The following is a 12,660-nucleotide window of genomic DNA, read 5'->3' on the forward strand; positions in this document are numbered from 1 at the left end:
TTATTTTTTTCTTATGAATCGAATACTAACATACAAAAACGTGTAAAAATTAAGTAAAAAAATAGATTATCAATGATTCAGTATTGAGGATAAATCGTAAGATGCAATATCGAATTCGAAGAAATGAGGTCGGATACTGTTTCCATATCTGGGACATTCTTTGTTTCTTATGGTTGGATTTTGAGATTAAGCGATAAATTGTGATCAAAAGCTGCATTACTAGTCTATTCACTAATGTTTTATCATCTGAATCAAATCTGTATGTGAACTGAACATTTCAAATTTCATCCGAGATTTTCAAGTGTATAGGACAATTTTAAATCATATGTTTGATGACAACACGTGAATAATCATTTTTTTTACCCATTTTTGTAGAAAGAGTAGGTCGAATGGTGTGTTTAAATTCCGTGGTTGTCTCGACGAAGGATTTCGTACGCGGTACAAGAACTCTCGCTGTTAGACGTCGCGCACATAACAACACGATTCACACGTGATCTGTCAAAAACAGTGTTGCCGAAAAGATACCAGCAAAAATATCACCCTGTATTAAGATCAAACCTCATTTTACAAAGTCTACGAAATTTACGTTATTTGGAAATTTACGTTAAGGAACCTAGTAGAAAAGAAAGTTGGGAATAGTTACATCTAGCAAGATTGGGATGGACACCTAGCAACAATACTGGAACAGAAGACGACTCCACAGAGCATCCAGAATATGTAAGAAATTGCTTGGCAGACCAGAGTCTTACCAGTGTAGTTAAAGTTGAACATCTATGCAGACATAGAAAATCTGATGAGAGAACATAATTTATTTAAGAGATTTCATTTGTTAACAGATAGTTTTTATAATTAATTTCTTGTTCCAAGTTGAATGTTGATACACCTGATAATACCGTCTAGCCTCTATTTTAAATTTCCATGTTTTTCATAACTTACCTTCAGTTGTACAATTTAATCAATCATTAAACTCATACTTTTACAGTAGGTATTTTCGGTACCGGGAAAGTGAAACCTCGGGTCCAGCTGAGCCAGTTCTTCATAGCGCATCACGAGGGTCTCCTTGAAACCGACCTTGGCCGCGGCAACTTGAGACGCGGGCGCAGTAAATATTGTCGTGGTCTGCTTCAACCCAACGGCACGGCACAGTGGAACTCGGGCGCGCAAAATTTCCGTTGCGATCCCCCGGCCCCTGTACTTCGGTGAAACGGACAGACCCAGCGCGGACAGGACCGTGTCAAACAGCACACTATCCTGGCTGTGTTTGTAGAAATAATCCACCGCGTCGTAAACATCGCGCCACAGCTTTGCGGTGGGCTGAAATAGAACCCTTTTTGTTAGCAAATGAACCGGTAGCTTAACGGTAAAACTTACGGTGTAATCCTTGGAGTCGTCCTTGCTGGCGGCGTACGTCATATTGACGCCCACAATTTCATCCGATCCTTCCCGGAAGCATACCAAGACCAACCGTTGCTTGACCATTTCCTGCCACAAGACGCGAATGCTTTCGACGCTTGCCGGGTCTTCAGCCAGTTCTGGAAAATTGGAATAGATTATTCTTTCAATGGTCGCAAGATGTATCCAACAAGTTACAAAAAAAACATTGTTCGTGTCCATCTAAAATCTTTTCGAGGGTACGCATGGTGGATGACGATTCAATTAGTTTAGTGGGATGGTGTTCGCGAGTAACGATAAACTACAGAGATATTCTTTCCATGTCAATCGGGGAACGATTTCAATGTTTTCTGCATTTTTAAACACAGAGGGTAATTGGTAATTGCTATCTTCCACTAGACTGACTGACAACTAGTGTTTTTCTTCAAACAATTACACATAACCTATAATTTTCTTAAACTCACGTCGAAGATGATTCTTGTTCGGATGAAAACAATGTGCAATTGCACAGTCAACGTATTCGAATAATTTATGACGAACATTATGGAATATGCCATAATAATTGAAAGAGAAAGTAATCACAAAGAATCTCTTATTCAAAACTAGGACCCTTCATAATGTATCTCGAGAATTGGACTGCTATTTAATTTCCAATGGCAATGCTTTCAGCTTCAAAGCCAGCAGGCCATGTGTTTTGCACCGCCTGTTTATATGTCATAAACTGGTTAAAATTTCTGTCATATCATCATCGCTTTATTGAAGAATTTTTTTTAAAGCTCACAATGAACAACAGAAACGGTACTTGAGTTTATTTATCTTGATCTACTATCTCGAATGAGCTGTCTTTGTTTACATATTAAGTGCACGTTAGTATCTTATCCTCACGAACTTAATTTTGTCGTTGAAAAATACAGTTTAGAGTTGATTAAACGTATTAATACTCAATTCAGAACGATCAAAAATCATCACTCCCCGAACCACAAAACACCATTCTTCCTAATAGTTTCCAAGTCCCAACAAACGGTACTCACTTTTCGCTCGACACATCGGTTCGTCGTAGATGAAGATTCCCAGCATGTGGTTGACGGCATCGGTGAAGCGTTCCTCCGGTAGATCCTGAACCACGTAGTTCACCAGCCGGTCACTGTCGATGTCTTTGGCCTTGAAGGTGTGCCAAACCGACGGATATGGTACGTTAGCGGGGCGTATCCAAACCATTGCCGGACCAGATCTCACTTGGCACCTGCCCGATAGACAACTAGTCACCAAACAAACTCTAGCACAATGCGTTCAAATTGCGAATAGATCTTCTCCGGGTGGCGTGATAAGGCATTCGCTAATCAGCTAGCAACTGAACGTGAATGGAAGTCGAACGAAAACCTGCACACACACATCTCTAAAAAGTCCCCCGGCGTGAAAATCTAATCAAGCCGGGAAGAGCAGCCGCCGCACTTGATAGCACTGATATGCCAGGCAGCGCCTACTGTACCCCTACATTCCTACTCTTACCTACGTTACCCGATGTAGCACAGGCAACACTCATTCGAATTTAGGTGTGTATGTTTGACAGATAAATCTGAACAAATGTGAATACACAAACCGATAGGGCTGTTGATAAGAATATCATCGCATGTCTTGCGTAATACTATTACCCCACTTGAACAATGACAATGATTTTAAAAGAGAGAGAGAGTGAAAGAGGAAGAGAAAATCTGTACGTGACAAAATAAGACAAAAGGGTATCAGAAAGGTCATGTTTCGTGAGAGCCGATGTGGTGATTTTCCAATTAAGCTAATCGCTATCTACATATACCGTTTGGTTGCGATACAGATATGTGTTGAAGACAACAGCTCAATATGAAATCTCCCGGCTGAGTAAAGAACAATGATGCATTCTTAGAACTTCGCGTTCCTGGAATATTTTTTGTTTTCGGTAACAGAAACTCGCGAAGCTCAATTTACCTGTACGTAAATAATCTATTCTATTTCATATGCTTAGAAAAAAAAATCGTGTAGTTTTCTGTCTTCTGACACCGACATATTCGACACGGAACGACCGAAATTAGCTCTGCGCCTAATTCGTATTACTGTTTTTGAATTAGTTGATTTTAACAACAAAATTTCCAAAATAACTATAAAATTAGTTAAAATTTAGAATTTACTGTGCTGAAAAAAACTCTTATTTTTAGAGAATGTGTTTAGTTGGCGAATATTCTGGACACAAACCAGCAATATTTCGATCCAACACGAAATTCTCATTGACAACTAATTTCGTTATTAAAATCAGAAACTTTGATTCTATTTATCTATCACCGTCATTACTGAAGGACAGCAGTGTCAAAGCAAAACAATCCATTAAAAAGCTAAAAGAGACAGTCTTGTTGAAACTGCTCGGAAATTGTTTAGATGTTTTTCGCATGTGTTACGATATATCCCTATATAAATTTCTAAACCGATATGTAAAAATGACGTAAACTGTTAAAGGAAAGTGTATTTATTCAGAATTTGTGCGCAGTTGAAGCGATTGTTGGTGATAATGTTTTTACGCGAAACAGTGAAGTGAGTTTCGAGTGTTGCACTCTAATTGTACACGTCAAATGATGTTTTTTGTATCTTCTCATTCCGGGCAAAAAAATCCATTAAAAAGCTAAAAGGGAGAGTCTTGAAATTGCTTTCTAATTGTTTTGAAGTTTTTCACATGTGATACGATATATCCATATATAAATTTCTGAACTGATGTGTAAAAATGACGTAAAATCTTAGTAGAAAGTGGATTTTGTGCGCATTTGAAGCGATTGTGCGTAATAATGTTTTTACGCGGAACAGTGAAGTGAGTCTGTTGCATTCTAATTGTATATGTATTCGGTTTTTGTTTTCCGAGTGCTCAAAGTTTTCAGTGAGAGAGTCGATTTCGCGAAGTCGAATGAAGAAAACAGCGATTTAGAAGTAAAATTTTTCAAAAAGAAGTTTATGTTTCGCTTATGTCTTTTTCTCCAATACAACATCGTATTTATACCTGCAAATATAGAAAAGATAACCGCGACTGGAATTTTTTTCGGTAGTAGTGTGCCATCTAGTGGCTAGTAGTCATTACGGTGTTAACGAGCGCCATATAGCTGCTAATTGCAGAAACCAACTCAACCATTTATGTTGGTTGAAAACAACGTTTTATTTCTCTAATTCAACTAAAAAATTAGTTGAATGGATATGAAGCGTGCCTTAGCTAAGAAATGACAGCACGTTTAATTGGTGAATTCAACTAAAAAAAATAGCCATTTCAACAAATATTTTATTATTATTAAGAGAATTAGAATTAAAAAATCTAAATTAGCAAAAGTAAGATTTTTTTAGTTGTCTCAAAAAATAACTAACTAAAATCAGAAAATCAACTAATTTTTTCGCCAAAATGCTAATTTCGGTCTTTCCGTGTTCGAATGGGTCCCTGGAAGCGCCCCGGTGAAATACCGTTTCCAAAGGTTTGGCACACGTTTCAGGCTCGAGATCCGAAAACCAAACAAAACGTGACTTATCGTGTACAAGATCTACCACCGGATCGACTGGAGGATGCAGTAAATCACATGTGCAAATACTTCCTGTGCGATGAACCAATTTGTGCAAGTTTGAATCTATCGCAAGATGCAGTAGGCGTAGAGGAAATTTCATCGGTATGGCGATCGGTTGCACAGCAACGGTGTGTCATCGTTTGTTTTCGAGAGGGCCACGATGAAATTGTCGGAATAAATGTGCTAACGGTGGTTTCCAAAGATGATCCAGAACTGTTTTCGAAAGTTGTGATTTGAAGCTCTTATTTTCCTTAACGGAAGTAATTTCATATTAATATTCCAGTTCAAAAGTGCCGGAGTGCAGGCCTTCGTCGACTGTACCGTCTACATGACGCAGCAAGCCAATTTGTTTGAGAGATACCCTCAAGCGGATGGTCGATTCCTTTCTGCCTGGGGACTGTCCGTACATCCGGAATACCGCAGATGCGGCCTCGCGACGGAGATTCTACGAGCGCGCATTCCATTCTGTCGGGCGATGGGATTGCGACTAAGTGCAACGGTGTTCTCACATCCTGGCTCACAGATCCCGGCCGCAACCGTTGGTTTCCGCGATGTGGTAGTGGAGCGGTTTATCGATTTAACCGCCATAGGATTTCGATTCCCCGTCAAAGTGGATTTGGATAAGTTGATGGTACTGGAAATTTGATGAGTGACAATTCCGTGTCGACACAGCGGGTTCGAGTTAAACTTCGATGACAAGAATTTAAATGTAAACAAAACGTGAATTGGATGTTAATAAAAATTATGTGAAATTTATAACAATAATAATTTTATTGTTTAAAAAAAATCCAAATTATTGCACTTTGCGGACATCATGTGATTCTGTGGACATCGACATGAAAATTCTCATTTTAAGAACCTATACATTTTTTTTTTGCAAAAAAAGACTGTTCCTTTCAATTTGAAAGATAAACTTTCTTAACTTAACAATTTAATTTTGATTAATATTGCAACAAAAAGTACGGAAAAAGGCCCATATATTGACAGTAAACTACATCATTATCCTGTTCCCTCATTTGCCACAACGGATTTATCAGGAAGTTCATACGGCAAGTCCAGTCTCTTACCGAGAATCAATGGCTCATGTAGGCCCTTTCGAACGATTTCGGGGCTGAAACATTGAAAACTCACATGATATCGACCGAAATTTTTCGTAATAGGGGACTTAAATGCAAAGCATGTCCAGTGGAATTGTAGGTAAGATAACAGTAATGGTAAAATAATTCATAATCAACTCTCTGTTAGTTACTTTACAGTTCTTTATTCCAGTAATCCGACTTGTTTCTCTTCCGTGAAAAACCCCATCTACAATTGGTCTGGTTCTCACAGATCAGAGTCACATTTGTCATGAACTGATTACTAATGCTGACTTTGACTCCGATCATCTTCCTGTAACATTAAGCTATAATTATTCCAATTAGTTCTATATCACTATAGTTCACTATCATAGAGCTAATTGGTTTGAATACAGATCTCACGTTGAAAATCATGTGGATCATGAAATGTTTTTAGAAAATTCTGCGGACATCGACACAGCAATATATAATTTGAATCATTACATTATCAAAGCTAGAAATCTCTTAGTTCCCAAAGCTCAAACTAAATTAGATTCTCCTATTATTGATGAACATCTCCAACTGCTTATTCGGTCGAAGAATGTTCGTCGACGATATTATCAAGTATCAGTTCTCGTGATCCTGCTATGAGAACCATAGTAAGGGATTTACAAAAAAGAAATTAAGCATAGATTTACTCTTTTGCGAAAGGAAAATTTCGCTAAAGAAATTGAACAAGTTAAACCATATTGCAAATTTTTCTGCAAACTTTGTAAGGTTCTTATGAAGCTTCAGAAACCAAGTCCTGCTCTGAAGGAGTGAAATCAAATAGGGTAATGTGTTATAATATGCCCCCTTGAGAAAATATTCAGATATTTCTATATGTACTGATATATATTCTCTTCGAGAATGTAGGTATTTCTTCGCAATACGCCTGAGGAACATAATTTTCAATGATTCCGGTAGAAGTGATTGCCGTTGGTATAATGCCCCAGCAACCGTATAATATGTCTCACAACAAATCAGTGGTATGCCCCATAACAATGATGCAATAGGTCCCTTGAAATGTCGATATAGAAAAAATGTTGATAAAGAAGATATTCTTTGCATCAGAAATCAATTCCATAATCAATTAATTACAATTGGAAACCAACATTTTTTATCCTTCTAACGCTACACTTTGTTTTAATAACAATACTTTAACTCGAAGCATACTGTTGAATCGAAGGTGGGGCACAATGTCCGTCGAGTGACTGTTATGAGAAAATTCGTATATCAAAGAAATGGCTTTGTTTCTCTAGATTTTTATACTGTAAATAGAGACACTGTTGAAAGTTAATTACTAAGTAGCAACCGACCATTAGACATTGGTATTTTCAGTTTTTTTTTCATATTTTCTTGCAAACGACAACTGTCAAACTTGCATAACAGAAAGGTCTTAGGAAAAGATACTGTTAGTGCTAAAACTTTTGTGTAGAAAAGTCTTGAATACTTTAAAATGGAAATTATTACCTAAGTTACCCACTTTCTTGCTGCTTAAAAGTACACGCGGAACTTTTGAGAACTTGAAAGTACATAACAAGTTCCGCGTTAACTTTTCAGATGCATAGAAGCTAAACAATGTATTCTATAAGCAGCTTAGAAGTTCGTTCGGTTGCGTCGCGCGAACTTTCAAGTGTGTATAATGATTTAAAAAATGGGCTGCTTAGAATGCTATTGATAAACTTTGAACGCTGCTTAAGCCAAATCAGTCCTTTTTATCCGAACTTTTGGTGAGTTGGGAAATGTCCTGCAAAGTTCTACCGCGAAATACTTCGGTAGTATCTGGACAACAGGGTGAATTTCAGCCGGAATCACATCAACCTTCTACTTTGCCCGATCGTGAAATATCGGGCAATTAGGTTCTTTACCGTCACTGCTAACCTCAATCGGATGAACACCTTTTGACAGTTCAGCACACGGAAAGACCGAAATTAGCATTTTGACGAAAAAATTAGTTGATTTTCTGATTTTAGTTAGTTATTTTTTGAGACAACTAAAAAAATCTTACTTTTGCTAATTTAGATTTTTTAATTCTGATTCTCTTAATAATAATAAAATATTTGTTGAAATGACTATTTTTTTTAGTTGAATTCACCAATTAAACGTGCTGTCATTTCTTAGCTAAGGCACGCTTCATATCCATTCAACTAATTTTTTAGTTGCATTAGAGAAATAAAACGTTGTTTTCAACCAACATATATGGTTGAATTGGTTTTGCAATTAGCAGCTATATGGCGCTCGTTAACACCGTAATGACTACTAGTCACTAGATGGCACACTACTACCGAAAAAAATTTCAGTCGCGGTTATCTTTTCTATATTTGCAGGTATAAATACGATGTTGTATTGGAGAAAAAGACATAAGCGAAACATAAACTTCTTTTTGAAAAATTTTACTTCTAAATCGCTGTTTTCTTCATTCGACTTCGCGAAATCGACTCTCTCACTGAAAACTTTGAGCACTCGGAAAACAAAAACCGAATACAAGTAGTACACCGGACGGCGTAGCCCGGAATGAGAAGATACAAAAAAACATCATTTGACGTATACAATTAGAGTGCAACATTCGAAACTCACTTCACTGTTTCCCGTAAAAACATTATTACCCACAATCGCTTCAACTGCGCACAAATTCTGAATAAATACACTTTCCACTAACAGTTTACGACATTTTTACATATCGGTTTAGAAATTTATATAGGGATATATCGTAACACATGCGAAAAACATCTAAACAATTTGCGAGCAGTTTCAACAAGACTGTCCCTTTTAGCTTTTTAATGGATTGTTTTGCTTTGACACTACTGTCTTTCAGTAATGACGGTGATAGATAAATAGAATCAAAGTTTCTGATTTTAATAACGAAATTAGTTGTCAATGAGAATTTCGTGTTGGATCGAAATATTGCTGGTTTGTGTCCAGAATATTCGCCAACTAAACACATTCTCTAAAAATAAGAGCTTTTTTCAGCACAGTAAATTCTAAATTTTAACTAATTTTATAGTTATTTTGGAAATTTTGTTGTTAAAATCAACTAATTCAAAAACAGTAATACGAATTAGGCGCAGAGCTAATTTTGGTCGTTCCGTGAAGCTTCGAACCGAATAAACGATTTGGATCAACTGACAGTTCTTTGAAAAACACTGGCGATCACGAGCATCGTCTGGCTAGGGCCGATTGATTGTAGACCGCTTATCTCGTACGACAACCTTCTTCGTCTACTGAAGAAGGAACTGTTCGACAGACACAGCCACCGCAGGTTCACAGAAGTTCATTCAGTGTTTACATGTTTACCATGCTACGAGAGCATTCTACAAGCAATAATGTGAAGAGTTACTACGTAATAATCACTACTAATTAAGTTAATTACTCAGCCCTCCCCACTCGCTGATAGGAGTTTTGTGTGCAACAGGGTCGACACGAGGGGATTCACACGTTCGGTGCGCTTATCAGCTATTAGTGTGTGCGCGCCCTTTTAACGGCCGGTCTGAACCAGTTCTGTTCCAGTCGGATGCTTCCGAAAAAATTGGTGCTTACCACGAAAACTATTTAATCCTCCCAGCCATGTTAAATGCTTCGTTTTATGGCCCCAATAAACGGTGTTCTAATAAAAAAAAACAGCAGAAGGATTATCGGTTCCGGGCACTAAGTAACAAACATGACAAGAAAAACTTGAAACAATAGACACAGTCGCTTTTATAGTGATTTTACTCTCTTTCAAAAAGCATATGAATATTGAAAAAATATTGAAACATTCAGAATAAAAGAAATATCCAGTTGATATTTGATCAAAGTTGGAGCTTTACATATGCTTAGAGATTCAAATTAAACTCGAGCAATTCCAAAAATGAACAGCAGAAAATGTGTCAAAAAGGATCGACTTGCCGCGAGGTTTGGATGAAACTTTGCACATATAATCAGTGTGACAAACCTTCTGTTTTGCACTGATGAAGAGGCCAACTGGGCTCAGGACTGATTTTCGAAAAGTTCAAATGTGTTTTTGCATGAAAATTTCCTCAGATCTTTGTATATTGAAAATTTTTACTGGAAGAAAAAAACATTACACTGAAAACAAAGTCAATCGATTTTTCAAGAGTTCAAATATTGACAATAAATAAATAAACAATCGAAAAACCGCACCCGATTCTTTTTCAGATTCTTTTATTTTAACTCTATTATTGAAACCAAAATATTGACGATAATGCAACTCATATCTCTTGAAATTGGAAGCATAAGTAGTTACAGCTGAAATAATGTTTAGTTATATTCAAGAATTATATTTCCTGATGAGAAATAATCGTTTAAACACTACACAACGAAGCCACTACTACTTGAAGCCGAAAGCAATAAATTTACTTTTCTCCTAGAAGTAGCCGTTTTTAAGATATGTAGACATTAAATTCAACAAAACTTCGATTTGACAGTTTGCTATTACTAAGCAGAAAAACGGATTGAGAAGTCAAACGAATTGAAAGTCACAAAAAAAAAGATTTTTCCTAAGAAACGCGTATGCATGGAATGCATAAGAACGCAGGTTCGAGTCCTGCCCTTCTGCCTCTAAAACTATCTTTTTTTTTTTCGAAAAACGTATTTTCTTTGAGTTGTCGTTCGTTTAACTTCTCAATATGTAACTGGTGGGTAGCCGGTTTGTGTAAAGTGCACATGACTATTCTCATTTCGGGATTCGTCTTCGACTCATCAGTGCAGTAGCAGTTTATGTTGAAACACTGATAATGTCACCCTACGGTTCAACATAATGTTTGCTACAGGCCATCGGAAATATGATCAGGAATGTATGATGAAATTTACAGTAGTACGACATAACCACTACTCAAAAAGGAAAACTCATGACTGGTGTTTGCCTTTCTCGTGATATTCTCCATTCCGCAGATATTCACTCACACATCCCTTACACGTTAACCCAATCATACTCAAACTCATTGTGGATATCACATAATTCAGGATACCGCAGTACCCGCGACGACGGTTTTTGACGACGACGGTGGATTTCCAGTATCGAGAATTCTGTTTCTGAATATAGTTACAGTTCTAGGATCAGAATTCAGTTCCAAATATAGAATCCAGTTCATTAATCAATTATTCAGTTCCAGGTTTCAGTTTCAAACGGAGATCGTGAATTCCTCTTGTTTATAAACGTATCTACTTGATTTTTCTCCACGTAAAAGATTTTGTGAAAGAATTTTCAGTAGTATAAGATAATGTGTAAAAAAAAATGAAAAAAAATCTTTTAATTCTAGCCCCGGGAAGTTGACACGTTCAGTTCAGACCAGAATCCAGGTCCAAAATCCAATTCTAGAGGTCAGTTCTGAAATTCAGTTTCAGAATCCAAGACCTGATTTGCTGTGTTATTTCCTGAATTCAGCTCTAAAATTCAGTTTCTCGTCCGGAATCGTGTTCCAGAGCACTGGAACTGAAACCGCATTTCAGAACTTCTGAATTCTGAAACTGAATTTTGAAGCTGAATTTCTGAAACTCACGGCCGAAATCCAGAACCATAATTCAGGTTCAAAATTTAGTTCTTTTCCTAGAATTCAGTTCTAAAATGCATTCTAGAATTCAGAATTAAGCTCCATAATGCAGATCCAAATTGTGATTCCAAAATTCTAGAAGTGTAACAGAATTCAGGAACTTGATTTATTTTAACTGAATTTCGGATCTGGTTTCTAGAACTGAATTTCGGAGCCAAAGTCTGGATCAGAATTTGAAAATTGAATTCTGGACGGGAATCCGGTAACTAAAATTCAGCTGCCAACCAGAATCCTGGTCCAGAATTCAGTACTAGGATTCAGTATCACAATTCAATGCCGAATGAAAATCCTGGTCCCGAGCTCAGTTCCAGAGCACAGGTTCAATGATCAGTTCAACATTCCATTTTATTCGTATACACGTCATCCGGTTATGTCTCTGGTATTACCCATCCACATTTTTTTATGCCAAATGTCTTCGAAATGCATGAAACGTCGAGATTTAAAACGTTTAGTTTAGTCATGTTAAAAAAATCTTAATAACACTACGCTTCGTGCATTTCTAAGACAAAACACGAAAACCACTTAACTTTGAAAACTCGCATAAAAAACCGCGCATCCTCGGAAATCCGCGTAACTTCAGAAATTCTTGAAGAAAACCGCGTTACTTCAGAAATTCGCGTATAAAATCGCTTTCTTTATGCTCCAAAAGACCTCTGTGCATTTCTAGCTTTAAATTCCCGTTGAAAAATAATCATTGAAACAATGGAATATGATTCTACAGATAAGAAAAATAACGGTTTTTTGGATGAGGAACACATCGTTATTTTCTATATAGAGGTGCAAATCGAAAACTCAAGGAAAAATACACGTAGAAATGTGGTCAGGTTTTTGAACACTTACAGCTCAGTATATTTTGTATCGATTTTTAATATTATTTCATTATTTGATTGAAAATATTTCTAACATTCGATTATTATATTCAAGAAACGTATTTTCAATTATAAATGATTTAAATTTTGACTAGTAGCGAGCAGTGTCCTATTTTGACTGTTAAAAATCTCCGGCATATCGCATTTCTCTGCCATAGACGACGGTTTTGAAGGAGTAAGCGATATATCA

General features: G+C 36.8%; 2 protein-coding genes across 2 annotated transcripts; one reads left to right on the forward strand and one right to left on the reverse strand.

The window, feature by feature from the left end:
- Positions 1-789: 789 nt before the first annotated feature.
- Positions 790-2,998, reverse strand: LOC131433932 (uncharacterized). Its single transcript, XM_058600556.1, has 3 exons — positions 2,424-2,998; positions 1,372-1,532; positions 790-1,314 (listed from the first exon to the last, which is right to left on the reverse strand). Exons 1-3 carry the CDS (start codon positions 2,608-2,610, stop codon positions 952-954), a joined length of 711 nt encoding a protein of 236 aa, XP_058456539.1. The 5' UTR covers positions 2,611-2,998; the 3' UTR covers positions 790-951.
- Positions 2,999-4,826: 1,828 nt separating this feature from the next.
- LOC131433925 (uncharacterized) lies at positions 4,827-5,680 on the forward strand. Its single transcript, XM_058600548.1, has 2 exons — positions 4,827-5,180; positions 5,239-5,680. The coding sequence occupies exons 1-2, from the start codon at positions 4,827-4,829 to the stop codon at positions 5,599-5,601; spliced, it is 717 nt and encodes a 238-aa protein (XP_058456531.1). The 3' UTR covers positions 5,602-5,680.
- The last annotated feature ends 6,980 nt before the right edge of the window (positions 5,681-12,660 follow it).

This window comes from Malaya genurostris, chromosome 1, assembly GCF_030247185.1.
Source record: "Malaya genurostris strain Urasoe2022 chromosome 1, Malgen_1.1, whole genome shotgun sequence".
In the NCBI taxonomy this organism is placed as follows: Eukaryota; Metazoa; Arthropoda; class Insecta; order Diptera; family Culicidae; genus Malaya; species Malaya genurostris.

Bases quoted from the DNA above. Each gene is read 5' to 3' on its own strand.
- LOC131433932 (XM_058600556.1), bottom strand. From the start codon at position 2,610: ATGGTTTGGATACGCCCCGCTAACGTACCATATCCGTCGGTTTGGCAC. The intron at 1,533-2,423 runs GTGAGTACCGTT...CCAATTTTCCAG, and splicing joins ACCGATGTGTCGAGCGAAAA to AACTGGCTGAAGACCCGGCA. The intron at 1,315-1,371 runs GTAAGTTTTACC...GTTCTATTTCAG, and splicing joins ACGACTCCAAGGATTACACC to CCCACCGCAAAGCTGTGGCG.
- LOC131433925 (XM_058600548.1), top strand. From the start codon at position 4,827: ATGGGTCCCTGGAAGCGCCCCGGTGAAATACCGTTTCCAAAGGTTTGG. The intron at 5,181-5,238 runs GTTGTGATTTGA...TTAATATTCCAG, and splicing joins ATCCAGAACTGTTTTCGAAA to TTCAAAAGTGCCGGAGTGCA.